The following is a 23,320-nucleotide window of genomic DNA, read 5'->3' as shown; positions in this document are numbered from 1 at the left end:
ATTCAATATATAACCCCTAAATTTGTAAATGTTGGTAAAGGTCCATATTGAGAAACTTGAAGACGTACGACGCAATTAAAATTATAACAATAGAGGCTAAAATTGGCTACTACTGAGCAGATATCCCATGGGCTAGCACATTAAGTGCAGTCATGAGGTGTTTGGGTGGCTCAGTCGGTTGAGTGTTGGACTCTTGGTTTCAACTCAGATCATGATCTCAGGGCTGTGGGATTGAGCCCCGCAGCAGACTCCATGCTCACCGCAAGTCTGCTTAAGATTCTCTCCCTCTGTCCCTCCCCACCTAAGATAAATAAATAAATCTTAAAAAAAAATAATAAAGTGGAGAGTTGCATGTGGTTAAGAATAAAAGACTCTCGAGTCTAGAATATTTAAGAAACTACTACAATACAACAGTAAGAAGACAAATAACCTAATTAAAAATGAACAAAGGATTTGAATTCAGACATTTCTCTACAGAAGACACAAATTTTGGAGGCACCTGGGTGGCTGAGTTGGTTGAATGCCTGACTCTTGATTTTGGCTTAGGTCCTGGTCACAGGGTCATGGGATTGAGCCAGCAGCAGGCTCCACACTCAGCCTGGAATCTACTTGTCCTTCTCCCTCTGTTCTCCCACTGCTTGTGCATGCTCTCTTTCTCTCCCCAAATAAATAAATAAATAAATAAATAAATAAATAAATAAATAAATAAAATATTTAAAAAAAAGGACACAAATTGTCAATCAGCATCATGAAAAGATGCTAAACAGTATTGGTTATTAGGAAAATAATAATCAAAAGCACAGTGCAAGCAATTTCACACCCACTAGGATGGCAAAATCAGAAAGACAGACAATAACAAGTGGTAGTGAGGATGTGGAAAATCTGGAACCTACTATTATTGCTGGTGGAAATGTAAAATGATTCAGCTGCTTTGGCAAACTGTTTTACAGTTTGTCAAGAAGTCAGATGGAGTTACCATATGACCCAGCAATCCACTCCTAGATATATACCTAAGAGAAGTGAAAACATACATACAGACAATAACTTGTATTTGAATGTTCACACCAGCATTCTTCATAACAGCTAAAAAGTAGAAATAATGTATATGTCCATCACCGAATGGATGGACCAACAATGTGGCATATCCATGCAGTGGACTATTATTAGGTCATGAAAAGAAATGAAATACAGATACACATTACACATGGATGAGATCACGCTAAGCGAAAGAAGCTAAACACCAAGGACCACATATTGTACAATTATTGATGTGACATGCCCAGAATAGACCACTCCAAAAAGAGAGAAAAATAGACTAGTGGTTGGCAAGGACTGCAGGGGGTGGAAAATGGGTAGGGGATTTCTTTTGTGGGGAGGGTGAACATGTTTTGGAACTAGATAGTGGTGATGATTCCATAACCTCGTGAATACACGAGAAACCACCGACTTGTACAATTTTAAAAGCAATGGATTTCATGGTATGGGAATTATATTTCAACTAAAAAAAGAAGAACAGGGATCCCTGGGTGGCGCAGTGGTTTGGTGCCTGCCTTTGGCCCAGGGCGCGATCCTGGAGACCCGGGATCGAATCCAACATCGGGCTCCTGGTGCATGGAGCCTGCTTCTCCCTCTGCCTATGTCTCTGCCTCTCTCTCTCTCTCTCTCTCTCTCTCTCTCTCTGTGACTATCATAAATAAAAAAAAAAAAAGAAGAAGAACAGATGATACTCTTTCTGGATGGAAATGAAAACACAGAGTGGGATGTCCATGTTCTTATTTCTGTTTTGTCGATGGTTATTTTCTGATTGATTTGGTGTTAGATTTTTCCAGATTGTATGGAGGCCGCAGAAATGAAACAGAATGGACATGGCTCCCATAGGATGTACACTCTGATTACAGATTTAAGCTAAACTTGTAAATATCTGCAATATAAGGTAAAAGATATTATAAGGGAAGTACATATAAAATGAACAGAGATCTCCAACAGAAGGGATCAGGACAGGTTTCAAAGAGGAGGTAACGCATGAGATGGCCTTTGAAATATGGGGAGGATCTAGCCATTGACGGGTGTAGGGAAGGGATTCTAGGGGCAAAGGGCAGAGTAAAGCTGAGGAGACAGCAACCAGAAGGCACAGAGAGGTCTAGTGGGGTGAGTTCACACTGTGGATGAAAGGGGGAGTGGTTCATGAGAAACAGGGGAGGGGCGCCCAAAGACACAAACCTGCAGTTATAAAGTCGGCCAGTCCTGGGGATACTATATAGCATGGTGACTATAGTTAACAATATTGCATAGTGTATTTGAAAGTTGCTAAGAGAGTAGATCTTAAAAGTCCTCATTCCTTTTTTTTTTTTTAATTTTTATTTATTTATGATAGGCACACAGAGAGAGAGAAAGAGGCAGAGACACAGGCAGAAGGAGAAGCAGGCTCCATGCACCGGGAGCCCGACGTGGGATTCGATCCCGGGTCTCCAGGATCGCGCCCTGGGCCAAAGGCAGGCGCCAAACCGCTGCGCCACCCAGGGATCCCAAAAGTCCTCATTCCAATAACAAAATTATTTTGTAACTATGTGTGATGACAGATGTTAACTAAATTCATTGTGCTGATCAGTCTGCAATATATACAAATATTGAATCACTATGTCGTACACCTGAAACGAATATATTATAGGTCCGTTATGCCTCAAGAAATGACTAAAACAGGGACGCCTGGGTGGCTCAGCAGTTGAGCATCTGCCTTTGGCTGAGAGTGTGATCCCAGGATGCAGAATCGAGTACTGCATCTGGCTCCTCACGGGGAGCCTGCTTCTCCCTCTGCCTGTGTCTCTGCCTCTCTCTCTCTGTCTCTCATGAATAAATAAATAAAATCTTTTTTTAAAAGAAGATACTAAAGCAAAGTAACTTAAAAAAAAGTTTGCCATCTTAACTTTGCACTTGTGATCTTACAGCATCATGCCCATCACAACCACCTGACCCAGGGGAAGGGATGGTCACCCACCAGCATTTACACTTAGTGCTGAGGATCCTCCTTGCTTACTACCATTCTGCTTTTTTTTTTTTTAAAGATTTATTCATTTATTTATGATAGACATAGAGAGAGAGAGAGAGAGAGAGAGAGAGAGAGAGAGAGAGGCAGAGACACAGGAGGAAGGAGAAGCAGGCTCCATGCAGGGAGCCCGACGCGGGACTCGATCCCAGCACTCCAGGATTGCGCCCTGGGCCAAAGGCAGGTGCTAAACCGCTGAGCCACCCAGGGATCCCTACCATTCTGATCTTATTCTGACATTCATTTATTTATTGAAAAACATTCCTGCAGTCATCATGAAGGACACTAGAGACTCAGTAGGAGATGTGAAGGACGGTGTCCCTGGTCCTAGGAGCTCACTGGTGTCAAACACTAAGCAAATATATAATTGAAAATATAATTGTGAAATGCAGTAAGTTCTGTGAAAAAAGAGACAGTTATCCTGGGAAAGACTAAAATGGGGAGCAAGGAAGGCCTCTCTGAAAAGGAAGTGATAATTGAGCTCAGATGTGAAGAATAAGATGGAGTTCATGATTGGGAAAAACAAAGGACTAGTTTTCTAGGAGTGGGAACTGACAGTATGGAGAAGTACAAAAGAGAGGGACAGAGGGACAGAGCAAGTCAGTTGTAAAGTACACCTGAAGTGTCAGTTACTGGCGGTATTTCAAAAACAAAAACAAAAACAAAAAATAAAAAGCAGGGGTGGGGAGCAGTAAACAATGCCGTTGGGTTATGAAGAGCCTTAAAACAACTTGACTTTAGGCAGGGAAGATTGTTTTCTTTTTAACCTCTCAGGAAAAGATGTTCCATTTCTGTGTGTGAGATGATGCCAATAGATGTATCAAGCTTCTATCCCACAAACATCACATTCTGAATGTCATTCCCAGTATTTTAGAGAAATGGCTTAAATATCTGGTCTGCCGCCAAACACCAAATCATAGAAATACAAAGACCAAATCACAAATCAAAAATGTGATACCAGGGCAGCCCCGGTGGTGCAGCGTTTTAGTGCCGCCTGCATCCCGGGGTGTGATCCTGGAGACCCGGGATCGAGTCCCACATCGGGCTCCCTGCATGGAGCCTGCTTCTCTCTCTGCCTGCGTCTCTGCCTCTTTCTCTCTCCCTCCCTCTCTCTCTCTCTCTCTCTGTGTCTCTATGAATAAATAAATAAATAAAATCTTAAAAACAAAACAAAACAAAAATGTGATACCAGAGATCTTTCCCTCCCAATAGCTCTGATGTTTCTCGATGAGACTTTATCTGCTAAGTGGTCCACAACACCAGTGTGTTTAAACCCTCAGAACTTTAAGTGATACCTTACGATTTCTCCCCAGAGAGGAAGCGGTCCTTCATCAGTAGGCTCCCAAGGAAACAATTTGCCTTCAAAGTGCGTGTTTTTAGCTTGCAATACTGATTGGTAACATAAAACTCACTAAAACAGGAATCCGGGAACACTTTTCTCTCCTTATAGTGATGCAGCAAATATCTGTGTTTCTGTTCATTTCACCACTGTAAGGAAATAAAAATGTGGAGAATTCGGTAAGTGTCTGATCAAAGATTAATGGTGAAATTAAGGTCAGAAGTGATTCTAGAAAATATTAAGGGAATCAATCTTAAAAAGCAACTTGGTCCAGTGACAGGTGGTAACTAGACTCAGCGTGGTGGTCATTTCATGATGCGCATGTGTAAACGTGGAATCACTCTGTTGTACACCTGCAATCGGTATATTGTACGCTAATGGTACTTTGGTTTGTTAAAAGAAAGCAACCCTGAGGTTTGGGACAAAACCAAATGCCAGTTAGAAATAGCTTTATTTTTTTTATTTAATTTTTTAATTTTTTTATTATTTTTTTTTAAGAAACAGTTTTAAACTCTCATTTGTGCTGTTCTGCCCAAAACTGTCAGATCTCTTTCTGCGTTTTTTTTTTTTTATGATTTTATTTATTTACTCATGAGAGACACACAGAGAGAGAGAGAGAGAGAGAGAGAGAGAGAGAGAGGCAGAGACACAGGCAGAGGGAGAAGCAGGCCCTATGCAGGGAGCCCGACGTGGGACTTGATTCCGGGTCTCCAGAATCACACCCTGGACTGAAGGCGGCGCTAAACCACTGAGCCACCCAGGGATCCCCTCTGTGGGGTTCTTGAGGCTCTGTGATGGTGGGGTCCCTGGTGGTGAAACAGCAGCCAGAACATGACAGAAGGAGGCCTGGAAGATAGGGGGCATGCATGACGCTGGCTGGGGACACAGGGACTTCCCGTTGACGTGCTCCCCTCTGCCCCTGACTCCCAGGAGCTGGCATTCTGTCACTGGCGACAGAAAGAGTCTGGATTAAAACAGGACTTGTGCAATCTCTCTACACAGTTGGCCCAATGAATGGCTTCTCATCAGGCTTTCCGCCTTTCAGTTTGGGGTCTATGACTTCAGTTTGGGGTCCTGGCATAGAGAGAAGACAACAGAGCTACAAAGGGAATAGGGTGGCCAATAATTAGTGGTCTGCAGCCCTGTGATGTCTGGCATTGTGTAGGAGCTTGGGGAGTGTCCAGGTAGGCAGCTGGCCTGAACCCCAAACTCCTCCTCCAATCCTGACTATGTGACCGACAGAGTAGCTATACCACCCTTGCCCCCTCCCACTTCAGTTTGGGGTTTAATCTTGGATCATTAGAACACATTCCAACACATGGTGAGGATCTTCTTTCTGTGGTAAACATATTACGTTTAGGATGCAGTAAGCCATATCTTATGGTCTCATTATATAATTAGATTCATCCTTATTGAATTTTAACGTATCTGTCCTTATTAAAAAAAAACTCTTTTTATTTATTTATTTTTTTAAGTTTTTTTTTTTAAGATTTTTTATTTATTTATTCAGAGAGAGAGAGAGAGAGAGAGAGAGAGGCAGAGAGAGGAGCAGGCTCCATGCAGGGAGCCTGACGTGGGACTCGACCCCGGGTCTCCAGGATCACGCCCTGGGCTGAAGGCGGCGCTAAACCGCTGCGCCACGGGGGCTGCCCAAAAAAACCCTTTTTAAAATAGCAGAGATTTATTGACCTTTTACTACGTACATACCAGGTACTACTTTTAAGGGCTTCATGTTTTGTTTTGTTTTTTAAAGATTTTATTTCTTTATTCATGACAGACACACACACAGAGAGGCAGAGACACAGGCAGAGGGAGAAGCAGGCTCCATGCAGGGAGCCTGACATGGGACTCGATCCCGGGTCTCCAGGATCATACCCTGGGGCTGAAGGTGGCGCCAAATCGCTGGGCCATCGGGGCTGCCCAGGGCTTCATGTTTTAAAGAAGTACATTTTACAGTGAAACACATAGATCTTAAGTGTCTAGTTTGATAAGTTTCGACACATGTTTGTGCCTCTATAATTACCACTGTAAACAAAATACAGAATATTTCCATGACCCCAGAAGGGTGCCTCATGCCCCCCTCCAAACCACTATTCTGATTTCTAGCATCATAGGTTGGTTTTACCTGTTATTGGATTACATACAAATAGCCATAGGTAGATATTCTACTTCAGTACACACTCTTCTGTATACATACATGATATTTAAAAAAATCATCTGTATTGTTATGCTTTCTATTAATAGCCTGTCTTTTGTTGAATATTTCATTGCAGGAATGTACATGATTTGTTTATTCATTCTTTTGGTGAAGATTTGGGTTGTTTTCTGTTTTTGGCTTTTTTTTTTTCTTTTCCTTTTTTAAGTAGGTTCAACGCCCAGTGTGGACCCCAATGTAGGGCTTGAATTCACAACCCTGAGATCAAGACCTGAGCTGAGATGGAGAGTCAGACGCTGAACCAACTGAGCCCCTGAGACACCTCCATTTTTGACATCTTGAATAAAGTTGATATAAACATTCTGTACAAAACTTTAAGTAAACACATGCTTTCATTTTTCTTGGGTAAATTCCTAGGAGTGGTATTATTGAACCTTAGGATAGGTATATTTTTTACTTCACAAAAAATTACCCACGAATTCTTTGAAGTAATTGTACAATTTTACAAATTGTACCACCAACCAAGGGTGAGATTTTAGGCTCTAGATCAGGGCTCAGCAAACTTCAATTTGCCACTTGTTTGTACATGATTCATGAACTAAAAAGAGTTTAAATGGTTGCAGAAAAATCAAAAGAAAAATAATATTTCATGACACTTAAAAATTCTATGAAATTCAAATTTAAGTGTTTATAAATAAACTTTTATTGGAACACAACCACACTCATGTGTTTCTGTGGGGTCTATGGCTCCTCTCCTGGCATATTTGGTCACAGTGTTCTGTTTTGAAAATTTAAAAAAAATTATTTATTTGTTTGAGAGAGAGAGAGAGAGAGAGGGTGAGAGAGAGAGAGCACGAGGAGTGGGAGGGGCAGAGGGAGAGGCAGACTTCCTGCTGAGCTGGGAGCTCCATATGGGGCTGGATGTGGGGCTGGGTCCCAGGACTCTCAGATCATGACTGGACCTGAAGGCAGATGGTTAACTAACTGACTGGGCCACCCAGGCACCCGTTTTGAGAATTTAAAGTACCTGTGGGAGACACTCAATGACTTGTAGCCCCACCCCTCCCCCAGCCATAACGCTCCTCCTGGAGTCCACCCACCCCTTCTCTCCCACCCACATCCAATTCATTGGCAAACTGTTAATCTGCCTTCAAAATCTAGCTAGAAACTCACCACTGCTCATCACTCCATTGCTACCATCCTACCCCAAGCCTCCACTGGCTTTTTAGTGCCTTATATGCTCACTGGCCAGGCTTATTCCTTGAACACACTAGGCTCACCAACCCTCAGGACCTTTGCACTTGCCTCTCCCTTTCCTGAGATGCTGTTCTCCATATAGTAGTTACCTGGTCCTGTCTTTTATCTCCTTCAGGCCAACCAAATTGGCCTGGGATTTGTTTGTACCAAACAAATACCAATGAAACACTCAATGAAAGCTTTCTGACCAAGTTATTTAAAAGCACAACCCCGCGCTCGTTCAGCAACCCCTGTACTCCTTAGTTGTCCTTTAACTGGCAGCAATGATGGAGTACAGTAGAGAAGCCTCATGCACAGATCTCTGGAAAGAGAAGTGGGAGGGCGGGAGAAGCTAAAATCCTAGCATCACTACTTATGATTCTGTTTAGCTGCTGGCACTTGAAGTGCCCTCAGAAAATCCCATGATTCTGGGCTGTTCCTTTAGATCAAACTTGGGCTTTGCCCCTGGTAAGGTGTAGATGTTCCTAGGAAGGGCAACATATCAGACCTTGCACTTATACCACAGCGTGAATGGAAGGATGATGGGAATGGGGGCAGGAAGGTATAGTCACCACACTCTGCTCTGTCCTGGTGCTTCACCTCAATTTTCAAAATGATCCTTCTGGAAAGTACTCCTGTCTTCATCTTACACTTAAGGAAAGGAAACTCAGAGGTGCTAAGTAACCTTCCAGGGGAAGGAGGGGCAGATTTCCAGACAGGTCTACACAGCAGGGGCTCTCCGCTAGCTCACACAGCTGCTCTCTCTATGGAAACGTCCAGAAGACAGAAAATACAAAAGGACAACAGCGCTGCCGTATGCAAAGATCAAACTCTGACCCACAGCCTGCAGCACCCAGCCCAGGAGACCAACCCACTCTCGGCAGTAACCAGCCGGGGAGGTGAAGCCAGGATGAACTCAAGCACCCTGTCCAAGAAGGCAAACAATAACCCTGTAGCAGCTGGCCCCAAATGGCCAGGACTCGATGAATAACTGAGAGCTTCCTTAATTTTTGCCCCCCACCTGCAACACCTCCAACTCTGGACCACCTGGAGAATAGTAATATGCTCTCTCAGACAGGATGCCCAATTTCTAGTCAGCCCACCTGTAGCTTGCCTTCACCAGCAGCCTCCGCTGGGGTTATACCTGAGGCCTTTCCTTTTTTCCCACCAAGGAGCTTTCTGGGTCCTCCGCCTGCCCTCGAGCCAGATGAAGGGATGGTGCCTAAGGCTCCCACTACCACCAGCTCTGAACGAATAGGCCCTGCTTGCTCCCATCTGGGTGGTCTTTCTCTCCCCAGCGTGCCAGCTACAGGTGGCCTGTGGAGGCTTGGGGTTGGCGGGAAGGGCTGCCACAGACGGGTGTCTCACAGTGTGTCGCAGGAGGCCGGGACCCTCAGAGAGGGTCCCCCCAGCAACCTGGCGGGGAGGCCTTTCCCTCTCTCTGTCACCCCCGCCGGGGAGGGGGCCGCAGGGAGGTGCGGGGGACACGTCACTCCGTGAACATTGCAGGGAATGGGGTCTCTAAGAGGTGTCGTGGGCAAGTCTGTCCGCCCCCAGCTGGGATCCTGAGGGGGCCTTGCCTCCAGGGGAGCTGGGGCCAGGATAGGGCCCGGGGCGGGAAGCCGGGCATTTCCAACTTTTGGGTTGGAAACTCTACAGCACAAGTGACAAACGTCCTTGCACCATCTTTTGGCCCCCAACTGAACTACAAGTCTCTACTAATAAAATCTTGTTTTTGGTAATGGGCTTAAATCTTTACCTCATTTAATAACTTGGTTGGAATGACCGAAAGGCCCCACGTAAGAGCCAGATGCTGTAGGGAGAAACTCAGAGGAAAGACTGATCTCTGGGGATCCCTGGCTGGCTCAGCAGTTGGGCTCCTGCCTTCAGCCCAGGGCATGATCCTGGAGACCCGGGATCCAGTCCCACATCGGGCTCCCTGCATGGAGCCTGCTTCTCCCTCTGCCTGTGTCTCATGAATAAATAAATAAAATCTTAAAAAAAAAAAAAAAGACCGATCTCCAGAAAGAAGAGACAGAAACGCAAGAGGGGAGCCTGAAGACCCCACCACAGGCCACCAGGCTGGTTCCAGGGACTGAGGAGGGCGCTGGTGGGTGGCCAGGCATGGAGCCAGCCCTCGGCATCTGTGGGTCAGCAGGACAGGGGTGGATTCATGCGGGGGGAAACTGGCGTCACCACTCGGTCACCGGCCACCCCCTCCCTTTGCCCTGATACCCCGACCCACAGTATTCCTGGGCCCCTACTGGGAGTTCTGCTGGAACTCCGGTGTGTCGTCCCCCTTGGTGTCCCACTGGTTCTCTTTGGCACATTAAATTGCTTTGTATGGTGAAAACCTGTAATAGTCCAAAAAAAAAAAAAAAAAAAAAGTAACTACAGATACACTGTGTGACCCAGCCTGTGACCCACTGCAGTCCCCAGTGTTCAGGTTCTCTTGAAGAACAGCTATGCTGTTTTTTTTCTTTTTTTTTTTTTTTGTTGGCTTGCATAACAGGATTTTTGAAATCCACCTTCTATTTTCCTAAGTGAACGTTCAGCTATACTTGATTTAAATCAGGACACCTGCACTTTGGAAGTTTAGGTCAAGGGAGAGGGTGAGGCAGAAACAAAACTTGGGGGGGGGGGGCAGCCAGGGTGGCTCAGCGGTTTAGCGCCGCCTTCAGCCCAGGGCCTGATCCTGGAGACCCGGGATCGAGTCCCACATTGTCGGGCTCCCTGCATGGAGCCTGCTTCTCCCTCTGCCTGTGTCTCTGTCTCTCTCTCATTCTGTGTGTCTTTCATGAATAAATAAATAAAATCTTTGAAGAAAAAAAAACAAACAAAAAGCTTGGGGGGCGGCAGTGTTCGGGGAAGCACGCCTCTCCGTGTCCACCTTGGTGGCTCGCTGACACCAGATCACCCCCCCTCCCCTCCATCCACAGGTGACCACAGAGATCCCGCGTCTGTATCTGTGCTCGGTCACTGATCTGTCCCACTGCATCCTGTTACGAGCTGATTATCGTACCTAAGCCCACACGGGAGAGGTTTCTTCTGAGAAAATGCCATTAGATCAGAAGTGGGAAGTGGATCTGAATATTAAATAAGCACTCTCCCTCCATTAGGCACAGCAGAGGGTATCAGACCAACTGCCTCTGCCTGCTTTTTTGTTCTATGCAGCACTTAGAAAGAGTTGATGTTCAGCATGCTGCTACATTAAAAAATCATTCTAAAATAAAGTGCCACTTAAAAGAATTTCATAGATAAAGAATTATGTAACTGTCCCTTATGGCCCAGGAAGGAAAGTAATTATCAGTAGATGGCTCTCTTCCCCTCACCGCGACTGATTGGCTCTATTTAACACTTTGAATTTCTTCGTACAACAGAAACTCCTAATAACCGTAAAAAGAAGGACATTCCCTCATGTTACAGGAAGGTCACATAAGTCAATTACAGCCTATCTGAACTGGACTTTGGAATTTGCAGCGGATGCAGACTTTAAGGCCACTAGGGAAAAAGTGCTGTTTTTTGTTTTTCATTTGTTCTAGGAGGAACCTTAATAGTCCGTATTCCAACAAACTGCTCCAAATGGGGGTAAAAAAACAAACGACTCTTAACATTATAAACAGAACTATATTTCACAAGTGGGTTTTTGCTCTTTAGGGAGAAAGCTGTCTGGAAGTCGGACTTGGGTGATGTCCCCCTGGAAGCTCCTTGTGCTGCCTTGTCCCTCTGTCCTTCGTGATCTGTGGGTGCTGGGTTGTGCTGTGTCATATGGGTGCTTAAGACCCTGGTCTCCCCACAAGGCTACGAGTCGCCGAGGATGACCTTGTATGTAACATAACTGGGCATGTAGGAGGTGCCACGAACCGTGACTGAATTAGCAACGAATAGCCCAGGACACAGAGCTGACAGTCTTTTGAGCAGACCATTTGCTCTGCCCTCAAACAGCTGATTGATTTGCAACTCATACCCCTTTTTTGAGAAGCTGGCTTTGGTCTTGTTCTAGGTTTCCTTCTTGGGGAGCTGTGGGCTTCTGGTCTGTCTACATTGGCCTCTGAGGCTGACCAGCCCCTGGGGGCTCAGGTAAGGTGAGGACCCAGCACTCCTGGGCATCAGCACCCACCTTCCCATTCTGTCCTGCTCCATCTCGTGGGCCCTCATTCACTTTCTGGGTCTTGCTCTGCTCATTCCAAGTGGTGACTTTTGTGTCTACAGATCCTGGTAGCTGGCCTACCTCTGCTTAATGGTCTTTCCTCTAAAGAAGAAATGCAATCTGGGTCTAAGTTCATCTGATGATCCTGACTTGACCTGATGCTTCTTACTGAGAAGGCACTTGTGGGGAAAGAAGAATCAGAAATTCAGGGCCTGGCCTTCCAGTTGGAGCATGTGTGGAGATGCAAAACTGTACTCTCCTGTTGCTCCTAGAAGCTTCTGCAAAACACAGTCGCTTCTCTGAAATTAAGTTAAAGGTTCCATACTGTGGCTTGCCATTTATTTTTACAATGATGTTCTTTCAAACTGTAAAACAACAATTCATTAGAATTATACCATCAAAAATTCCTCACCCACTGCTGTGAGGTAAGAATTGCTGATGCCTGGATCCTGGGTAAGCTATTCCCCTCACCTCCATGTTTTAAAACCACTTTAATCAAAACTTAAAAAAAAAAATCTGATGCTGCCCTTATAACTGTGAGAAATAAACAGTGTCCATTGTTTTAATGTGGACAGTTTTTGGCGGTCAACTGACAGCTCCTAAGTTTCATGATGAATATACTTCTTTTAAAAAAAGATAAACTTTTGTTTTCTTCATGCCTCTTTACAGTCTCCCATGATGGCATAATTCATAAAATGCAGCTTCTAGTATTGACTTATGAAGCACTTGATGGTTGGACATAAAAGGAACAATCTTCTTCCCATCCCACACTGCTATATCCTGCCACGTAAACTTTCTTTATGTTCTCAAACCATCAGTCCTGTCTGGTAAGCACCCCAGGTCTCTGCTACATCCTGGGGGCTGTACTGTGAGTACTTCTGGGCTCTTTCTGTGGCTCTATGACGAACAGGGAAACCGAGTTGCCAAGTGTGAACTCCAAGCAGGTTGCAGGATGCTTCTGCAGGTGGTCTGCATCCAGGATCTAGAGTAGCATTACGCATTTATGTGCAAACACATGACACCCTCTAAGCAATTAAGTTCCTACCTTCCTTGTGCTCTCACTAATAACACATCCTAAGGAAGGGGGATGCCCATCATCTTGCTAGACTTCTGTGTGAACCCTAATTATGGTATTATGAACCCTTGCTGTGGCCATTCACCACATAGCACACGCACACGCACACTCACACTGCTGTTTCTTTTGTAGACTTATGCCCTTTTCTTTGACCACACTGTGAATTTCTCCTAGGCTGAGACGGTCTCCTTCTACCCCTTGGAGTCTCCGTATTACCCAGAGAAACACCTGCCACATAGTAGGCTCTCAAAGAAACATTTATGGTTGGTGAGAAGTAGATGTGATTCAATGAATAAAGCAGCCTTTTCCCTTGTAGCTCAGGGTAGGGGTAGAATTGCTTTTGTTTTCCTCTTATGCCAAATATCCTCTTCCTGAGTTTTTCCTGGGAGACTTTTAGGTCATATTTCATTTCCTGGGAGAGAAAACTCGCTTTTCAGCTGTAGAAAAAAAATACACTGAGTGAATGCCAATCCAAGTTATAGGGACGCAGGTCTTCTCTAGGTCTCTTCTGCTAGAATTATAGAGGGGCAGCCCCGGTGGCGCAGCAGTTTAGCGCGGCCTGCAGCCCGGGGTGTGACCCCGGAGACCCAGGATTGAGTCCCGTGTCGGGCTCCCTGCATGGAGCCTACTTCTCCCTCTGCCTGTGTCCCTGCCTCTCTCTCTCTGAATAAATAAATAAATAAATCTTAGAAAAAAAAAAAGAGGAGCTGGTGGGATGCTTGCACTGTCACTTGCCCTTCTGGGGGCAGGGTTGATGGGGGGAGGAGGGCAACATCCTGTCTCGCTTTGGTGGCATCAGGTGTGGCACCTTTGACAGCAGCAGTGTCATGATGCTACGGCTGCTTCTGAGCAAGACACAGAGACCAGGCAGCCCTACAGAGCAGATGCAGAGCGGCCTGGAGGTAGAGGGCATACAAGCCGCTCCCTGGCCCTGGGAGGTGCTGGACTGCAATGTGAGTCCAACATCCTTCTTAGTAGGGAAAAAGTTACCCCCTAGTACTGCAGAGGGAAATATCTTCAAGTGGTCCTTTCTAATTCATAAACCACAGTTTTCAATAACAGGACACTATCTTTCCTGATTTGGACCTGAGCTCCTCCTCTTGGGATCCTAATTCAGGGGTAAGAATCTCTCTCTTTTTCTATTATGGGAATTAAAAAAAAGATTTAATTTTTTAGAACAGTTTTAGATTGACAGCAAAGTTGACTGGAGAGCACAGAGATTTCCCATGTACCCACTACCTACCCCGCAGCACCCCCACTACCAGCATTCCGCACTCTGTTACCAACGCAGCCACACATGTTACAGCTGATGAGCCAACAATGATGCGTCTTTACTCCCCAAAGTCCATAGTTCGTATTAGGGCTTACCCCTGGTGTTGTACAGTCCATGGGCTTGGACAAATGGATAAGGATGTGCAGCCACCATTACACTATCATACAGAGTCATTTAACTGCCTTAAAATTCCTCTGCGCTTTACCTGCTCATCCTCAGTAAGGGGATTTTAAAACACTAGGGGGCAGTTTTCACCAGATCCCCAAACACAATTAGAGTCACTGCTTTAACTGACAATCTGATTCTTTTTCAGTTAAAGAGTTTGTCTCGGTTTGAAACCAACTAAACAAAGTAACTAAGTATTAATAAATTGAGACATGCAGTAAAGTATTCTGGCTGCTGTGGGGTAAAGACCAATCATTCAGGGTTCTTTGTTTATTCTAATTGCTTTATGTCGTGGGGTTTTGACAATCTTCCTGTTATCTTTCAAGGTCAAGAGTGGATTTTAGGTCCTAATAGTTTGGTCTTACTTTTGAAGATGCTTATGCTTGGAAACTTTTCTTTTTAAAAAAGATTTTATTTATTTATTCATTCATGATAGACAGAGAGAGAGAGGGAGAGAGAGAGGCAGAGACACAGGCAGAGGGAGAAGCAGGCTCCCTGTGGGAAGCTGGATTCAGAACTCGATCCCGGGACCCAGGATCACGACCTGAGCCAAAGGCAGACGCTCAACCACTGAGCTACCCGTGCGTCCCTGCTTGGAAACTTTTCATAGACTGAACTCGCTAGAGAATTTGCTTGATCTCTTAGTATCAACTCAATTGAACCATCTGCTTGCTAGTGAAGATTCACTATAAATTGCACCCATGTCTGACAGTGTGTCAGAGGACACTGTGTCAGAGGACAGTTATGGAGGTAGAGGGTAGGGAGGCTGGCCCACACACCTGGACGCTGGACGGCAGACTCATGGCCAGTGCCAAGCCAGCCAGTGCACTCTCAGGAACCCTTGTGAGTGGAAAGATCTGGTAATTCCTCTCTTGTCCTCTTTCTCTTCACCTGCAGGAATCAACCACCTGTATACTTTCTGCTGTTTCATTTGGATCCTTCCCAACTGTTTCTTTAAGAGCCACTCTGAAAGGTGTGGTCTCCTCTCTTCTGGCCTCCCCAGAATGGGTTCTGTGACAGCTTCACGATTCCCATGTCCGGTGCTCTTCAGCCTCCGGTGCCACCTTTGCACAAACTGGCAAACACCGTCCTTATCCTGGAACTCCCAGCTGAAACTCCTGGCTCTTTCCCTCTTTGCGAAACTCCTTCTTTCTTGGCTTCTCCCAGCGGTCTTTGTTGTTCTTTACACCTTTCCTTCTGCAGCACTCTTCTGAGAGATGGGGGCTCTGTGTTCTTCTGTCCTGGGCCCTCTTCTTACTGAGCACATTCTCCTGGGGTGGCCTGTCCCCTCCTCCAGGGCCTGTTGCCAGCGGGTTAGTCCTGCGTGTCTATCTCCAGCTCAGTATGCGCTGTGGTTTCCAGACCCTCAGTAAGTGCCCATCTGTTTCCCTGACGATGCCCACAGGCTTCTCATGGGTGGCTCACCTTCAACACAGCCAAAATGGAACTCCTTGTTCTTTTACTCCACCTGCCCTTCTTCTTCTAAATCCCTCATTGTGGGGATGTTATTGCCTTCTTGCCCAAGAGAGAAAACTAAGAGTTCATTGAGACTCCTTTTCCCCCTACTTTGCACCATTTTCTCAGTCACCAGATCCAGTGGACTCCATTCTGCCTTTCTTCTTTGTCATTACTACATCGGCCTGCATTCACCTCTTCACGTCTCTTGACTGGACCACTGCAACTGTTTCCAGCTGGCCATTTGCCAGGTTGGTGCAGCAAAGCCAGACTGCCTGGGTTTGAATCCTGGCTCCATCCGAGGGTAACTGCGTGAGCCTGGAATGGGATTAACTTTTTTAGGTTGGGTGATATCACGTTACCATTTAGTTTACAATCTAGAGTATGGGTGTCACAGAGAGAAATGGTTCAGCTGCGTATAGAGTTCAGAGACTGTGCCAATTTATGGAGTGTTCACCATGTGCTATGCTCTACATCAAGTAAGTTTACATATAACTTTTTCAATTAATTTCACCTAATCTTCTTAGTAAGCATGTGGCCTCAGGATTACTATTGATAAGGAGACTGAAGCCCCAATCTAAGGTTGCAGAGTTGGTAAATGAGTATCCTGGAATTTCAAACAAAGTCTGCCTGATTCCAATGCTTTGTTCTTCACCAGTACGCATCTTCTAGTGGATCATAAGTATATCCTCACGTTGTGAGAGGACTCATAAAAACAGTTATATGTTCTACCGACACACTTAGCCACGGTAGATGACATTCAGTTTGAGTCATTTTCAGGGCCAGTACTAATCATCTGTATGAACACGATTGGGTTTGCAAGTTGTTATGGACCAAACCGTGTCCCATCAAAAGTTGGATGTTGAAGCCATGACCCCCAGTGTGACTATTTGGAGATAGGGTCTGTAGGAGGTAATTAAGGTTAAATGAGTCCATAAGGGTGGAGCCCTAATCCAATAGGGTTGGTGTCCTGATAAGAAGAGGAAGGCAGACCTCCTGCTATGAGAGGACACATGAGAAGCTGGCCATCTGCAAGCCAGCAACAGCCTTCAACAGACAATGAATCCTGCTGGACCTCCATCCTGGCCTTTCCAGTCTCTGTAAAGTGTGAGAAAATCAATTTCTGTGGCTTGAGCCACTCCGTCTGTGGTATTATCACGGCCAGAACTAAGACCCAAGTCAAAGGAAACAGCTTTGACCAAGTGTTCTGACCTTCCAGTGTTTTGACGGGTCAAAGAGCAGCTTGAATTCTGGGGATGAAATGCAGCTTCGCATAAACAATGGCAGCATCAGGCCTGTAAGACTGTAGGTAATAGATAATACAATAAAATGACACAGAACTTGTGACTAAAATGCCACAGTGGCACAGCCTCCCCTTCCAAGGCTGTAAGGAAGCATGACACTTTTGTGACTTCAGGAATGTGAAGCCACGGCCAGAGTATCTGGGACTCCCACTGACTTTAAGAGCCACGGTGCTATAGGAGGCGGGGGCAAAATGAAGGTAGCGAGTTGATGAGGATGTGACCCACTTGTCCACACAGATGGAGCGAACCGCACAACTCAAAAACTGCTGTCTTGGCCACTGTATACATTACCACGAATTAAGAAGAAGAAGAAAAAAGACATTTATTTGAAAAAAACAAGCGATGAAAACCCCACAGGGAAGAACATTCCATGTTTTGTCAGTGCACCAAGCACTTCCTCTTGCAGCATCTACAGACACAGACTGAGGTCATTCTGGTTTATACTAACAGCCAAATGCAAAAGAAAAACAGCAAATGTCCCAAAGAGATTGCTTCCGTCTTGAAAGATGTATTCCTGGCAGGGAAGTATCAATCACACAAAAATACAACAGGAAAGAGTTTTTGTTTTTTGTTTTTCTAGCCAACCAACACTTTATTTTTCCAGTCAACACTTGCACAGATGTTACTGTCCACGTCCTGACCCTAGTAGGGGGGGATCCCACCACACTAGGATCATCCATGGCCCCTAGAGAGCAATCTCTTTAAACCTTCCTAGGATAGTAAGAAAGCCCTTCACCCCAACAGGATGGAGCTGCTGCTCACTAATGCAGTGCTGGTGCACGTGCTGTGGGATTCCCGCTCTCCTCCCTTCTCAGGGAAGGTTGGGATGAAGTAGGGCAAGGATGCAGTGGAGTTTTTGTGAGCTACAGTGACCTAAGCGCATAACCACTGGCCCAACCTACCACCCCAGGTTTAGTCTGTACCACCCAGGCAAGAGCCTCCTTGAAGCTTAGCCATGACCTGCTAGGAAGGAGGAGCTGGCAAAGAGCGCAGAGTGAGCTGCAAAGGACAGGACACAGCTAGGAAATAAAGCAGAGAGGGACATGGGACAGGAGAGGAAAAGGATAAAGTACCCAAACTAAACCACCAGTGGGACACGAGGACAGAGCAGCACAGGTCCTTGAGGATAGAAGGAAAATAGAAAGGGCCAGACCACCAGGGCTTGAGGCATAGTGGAATGAGAAGAGAGATGAGGCAGGGAGGCAAGTGCAGGGTGGGAAGGACTTCCCTTAGCCCTGTTCACATCCACTAACCCAAGTGTAAAATTATTTACAAATAGTTGAATAAAGTAAAAAACATTTTTTACTTTATTCCAACCCACAATTGAAAATTTTAAAATTGAATAATAATCTGGGAAAATAATAGTATCAAATGAATAGGTGGTAGATGACGGTGCTTCCCCAGTAGGAATGTGGTGAATTCACATTCAGGGAATTCAGATCACAGTCCATAGAAGTCGTGGAAGTCAAGGACATCTGCTATATTATAACCCTGTGAGCTCAGTGGTAGACAAATTCACTCAAAGAATGGTGAATGTAGCTTTGCCTGCTGTGAGATGAAATATTTTGATCCTACACCCAGTTTTGTCAACTGTGCTTCTACAGGCTGCCCCTGGAGCCCAGAGAGGTCTGTGTCACTGGGGATAGAGATTAGAAATAACACCGGTGGCCTGTGGACTGCATCGGGCACAGAGAGTGTGTTTTAGTAATTTGAGCCAATGCTTTAAAAATAAGTTGGTGTCAGATGAAAATCGGCATTTCCTTTTTTTTTTAGTAAAGATTTCCTTTATTTATTTGAGAGTGAGTGTGAGAGTCCCGCTGAGCAGGAAGCCGGCTGGGACTCTATCCTAGGATGAGCAGGATCATGACCTGCGCTGAAGGCTGGCTCTTGACCCCAAAAATGGGCATTTCCATCTTGTTCTGGAAATTCAGAAGGGCAACACTGGGCTTGCATACTTGCAAGGCAGCAATGAGCTGAAGCTAGGACACAACTGTTCCTTTAGATAATAGCTCTCTCTCTGAAACCTCAACCTAAATTGTGCTCCCCTGTCCCCCATTCATAAGCTGAAGCCCTAACTCCCAAAGTGGCTGTATTTGGAGACAGGGCCCTCAGGGGGGCTCTTCAGGTTAAGTGGGGTTATAATGGGGGATCCTAACCTGATGTGTCCCTCCTCCCCTGGGCACAGGTGTACAGAGGAAAGGCCATGTGAGGACCTGGAAGAAGGTGGCTGTCTGCAAGCCAGGAGAAGAGGTCTCAGGGAAACCAATCCTGCTGGGCCTCACGCTTGTACTTCCAGCCTCCAGAACCGTGAGCAAATCAATGGCTGTTGTTTCATCCGCTCAGTCTGTGGCACTCTGCGAGGGCAGGTCAAGCCTACTATTATACAGCTCATGCTCTGGAGGAGAGAGTTCTCTGGGAGTTCCTCCCCATGACCCACCCTACAGACCTGTCATCTGACCACTTCTCTGACACCATTCCCTCCCCATTCCTACTACACTGCTCTAGCTCGGACTTCTGGATGCCTCCAGGATCTGCAGCCTTTTAACTGGGGCTTCAGTCTTATCTCCACCCCACCTCTGCACACCTTTAAAATCCAGCCACCCTGAGCTAGAAAGAATGCTCCATCTGAAAGTTAAAACAGAACCACATCATTCTGGCCATTAAGCCATGGCCACAGTGGCTCCCACCAGACTCTTTTGCTTCTAGCACCAATAGCACTAAGTCCAGCACAGGAAACAAAGTTCAGGTCATCAGGATGGACCCATGGGGGTGCTGGCATGCATCAAAGCACCCATGAAGCCGTGTGGACTGTAACAAAGTGCCAAACAAGAGATGCAAATAGAATTCAATATGGAGATAAGGGAATTACACACTTATTCCCACAGGAGGACTCTGGGTGTGTCTCCTAGAGAAGATACTGTCATGGAAGATGGGACAGCCTTGGACAAGTGGACACGGAGTACGGAACGGCCGTAAAGTGCATGCATCCTTCTTGAGCCTGTGAGTTCTCCAATGTACATTCCAGAATAAATAAGTGAATGGGGTCAGTGAGCAAGACAAATGCCTACTCAACATAATGGCAGCTGAAGCAAACATTTGAAGACATGAATGGTCAGTAAATTCAAAGATTTCCAGCTAAATCCATTCTAAATCCTAACAAAACCAAGAACCTTTCTCAGTTTAATTCAAATCTATACAAAATCCGATAAACAATGTCAACCTGACACAACAGTATGTGTTTTAATGTTGATGTCATCGGGCGAAAGATACCATATACTTTTCCCCTAAAGAGTGAGTCAATGTCATTTCCAATATGATGTTGATATACAAGCTATATTAGGCTATGAGATCATGTCTTTAAAGAGGGCAGTCATTTAACGTGTCACCAGGAGTCTGTTCTTTGGAGCACACCATTCCCTTCTTTAGATATTATCTCCCAGTTCCTTTTTAAAAACCACAAGCTTATTAATTTTTACATATGTCAAACATGTTCTGCTTCACATATTCTTTTTTTTTTTTAAGAGTTTATTTGTGAGAGAGCAAGCATGAGCAGGCAGGAAGGGCAGAGGGAGAGGGACAAGCAGGCTCCCCACCCAGCAGGGAGCCCATTTGAGACTCCATCCCAGGACCCTGAGACCATGGCCTGAACTGAAGGCAGATGCTCAACCAACTGAGCCACCCAGGTGCCCCTTCACATATTCATTTTTTTAAAGATTTATTTATTTATTCATGAGAGAGAGAGAGAGAGAGAGAGAGAGAGAGGCAGAGACACAGAGGAGGGAGAAGCAGGCTCCATGCCAGGAGCCCGATGTGGGACTCAATCCCGGGACTCCAGGATCGCGCCCTGGGCCAAAGGCAGGTGCTAAACCGCTGAGCCACCCAGAGATCCCTCTTTTTTTTTTTTTTTTTTTTTTTTATAATTCTGTTCAACACTATCACATTAAAACAGCACCATGTTGCCACAACTCTAGACCCTTATTCATTTTATTCGTCTTTCATTTCTTGAGACCACAATCCTTCCCTCTTCAAGTTATTTTTGTCTGATGTACTTAAAAATTTTGGCTTGAGTAATTTCAAATTAATTTCTTTCCAGAAAAATAAGTGGGTAGGAGCATACTCCGAGCACCTGCATTTTTGAAGAACTGTTTTACCCTATATATAAGTAATAGTTTGAGGTATGAAATCGTAAGATTGTACTTCTGTATTTTCACACCTCTGAAAACACTGCTCTGTCGTACTGTAGAAATTGGCACTGTAGATGAGAACTCTGCTTCTCGTCTCGTCCTCTTCCCTTTTTGGGCGACCTGCTTGCTTATTAATCTTTTTCTTCTTTGCTTCTCCCCCGCCCCCCAACTCCCCTTTCCCTTTCCAACTGAAGACTTAATTGGTTCTCTAAATGTTATATACAAGCTCCCTTCATTTATAACCAGGTATCTTACTCAGGTCATGGAATGGGTTCTTTTCCTATGCATAACAGAGCACGGAGGTAAACTGTTAATTTTCTTTATATCTCACAAAATTTGGGTCAAAGCCCACATATTAAATGTTTGTTGTTGTTTGCCTTAAAATTTAAAAGGCAACAAGCAGCGTCAGGAACTCATGATCTTTTTAATTTTTATTTCTTTTTATTTTTTTATTTTTTTATTTTTTTGCTTTTTTTAATTCTACAGTAGAGTGCATAGAAAATGCTTTCCGGGTGGGGTGTTAACTCGGAGACGCACTGCTCTGCTTGCTACCGCGAAAGCCCAGAGGAAATCCTCGCAAACCGAGCGGTCGCTGGTGATTCGGTGCCCACCTTCCCGCAGGCAGCCAGCACCACGCACAGCTCTCGGGAGCCGCCGCGCTCTCCTGCTTCTGCTTCTGCTTCTGCTTCTGCTTCTGCACGAGAAGCAAACGCTCTGGGAACAGCAGGGTTGGAGCTACTGAATGGAGTGGAACCGCCGCCCCTTCAGCCCTGAAGTTACTGCTCTAAAGGGAACAAGCCACACCCACCGCCAGCTCGGCCCTAATTCAGTGATGGGAACCCGAGCTCTGAGGTCGCGCGGAAAGGTCGAACCGTCTCCTGCCCTTGGTGCCTAAAACAAAGCGCGGAACGACTACAGCTGCGGGAGACGAGGTGTTCGCGTTGGCCGTCCCTGCGGATCGCGGCCTGGGGACGCAAATCAGTTGGGGGCCGACGTTCCCAGAGCAGCTCATTCATTACCAATAAGTGGGCAACTGGCCAACGTCGCCAGGCGCGCAAAGCGGCAAGATGACCCGGGAATGCGTTCTCGGCCACGTCGCGCAAGTCCGTGCCGTCGGTGGAGCAACCGCCGCAGCCCCGGCCCCGGCCTGCCCGCCCCCCCCCCCCCCCCAGGGCCCGCGCCCGGGCGCCCCGCACCTACCCAGCAGCAGGAGCCGGTGCGTCTGCTGCAGGTCGCGCCTGTGCTCGCGAAGCATGCGGTCGATGCTCCTGCTGACCTTCCTGGCCTCGCGCTCCGCCTCGCGCTCCTCCGCCCGCTGCTGCTCCGGACGCCGTCGCCGCTCCTTCTTCGGGGCGGCCCGGGTCTGCGCCGCCGGGCTCCGGGCGGGGGCGGGGGCGGGGGCCGGGGCCGGGGCCGGGGTCTGGCGGGGCCGCGCGTCCTCCGCGGGCGCTTCCGCGGCGGCGCGGGCCCCGTCCTCCGGGTCGCCGAAGAGCAGCGGCCGCAGGCTGTAGCACAGACCCATGGGGACGCGGGGCTCAGGCCGGGGCCCAGGCCGAGGGGCGGGAGGCGGCTACACCCGGACCCCGCGCGGCGCTGCCGCTCGCACGTTGCGGGCTGGGGGCGCGGCGGGCCTGGGCGGGGGTCCACGGCCCCTCACTGCCCCGGAGGGCCATTTTGCATTTTCCGCCGGGTGCAGGGGGTGGTGGCCGCCTGGGCTGCAGATCACCTGATAACGCGGCGAGCCGGCCGCGCCGACGGCCTCCGCGAGCCCGGCCCACCGTTACCGTAAATACCGTCTACGCGAGCCCGGCCCCGTTACCGTAAATACCGCCGCTGGGGCCGGTCCCGGTACCGTAAATACCGTCTCCGCGAGCCCGGCCCCCGTTACCGTAAATACCGTCTCCGCGAGCCCGGCCCCGTTACCGTAAATACCGCCGCTGG

At 46.8% G+C, this 23,320-nt stretch overlaps 1 protein-coding gene across 5 annotated transcripts in view; it reads right to left on the bottom strand.

The window, feature by feature from the left end:
* Positions 1 to 22,901, bottom strand: part of GNAL (G protein subunit alpha L) — a 143,682-nt gene extending 120,781 nt beyond the window's left edge. For 2 of the 5 annotated variants that reach the window (XM_038543887.1, XM_038543891.1), the window contains exons 1-2: positions 22,580 to 22,686; positions 4,339 to 4,531 (exon numbers count right to left, since the gene is read on the bottom strand). Coding sequence is in view for 1 of the 5 variants with exons in the window: in XM_038543886.1 (XP_038399814.1) it covers positions 22,580 to 22,901 (322 nt within the window). In the remaining 4 variants the exon portion in view is untranslated. Of the gene's footprint in view, positions 1 to 4,338; positions 4,532 to 22,579 lie in introns of all 5 variants that reach the window. The other 3 variants (XM_038543895.1, XM_038543886.1, XM_038543888.1) reach the window with 3 other exon arrangements.
* Between the last annotated feature and the right edge of the window lie 419 nt (positions 22,902 to 23,320).

This window comes from Canis lupus, chromosome 7 (genome assembly GCF_011100685.1).
Source record: "Canis lupus familiaris isolate Mischka breed German Shepherd chromosome 7, alternate assembly UU_Cfam_GSD_1.0, whole genome shotgun sequence".
NCBI classification, from domain to species: domain Eukaryota; kingdom Metazoa; phylum Chordata; class Mammalia; order Carnivora; family Canidae; genus Canis; species Canis lupus.
Note: the sequence above shows the minus strand (reverse complement) of the source record. Positions and strands in the feature narration are given on the sequence as shown.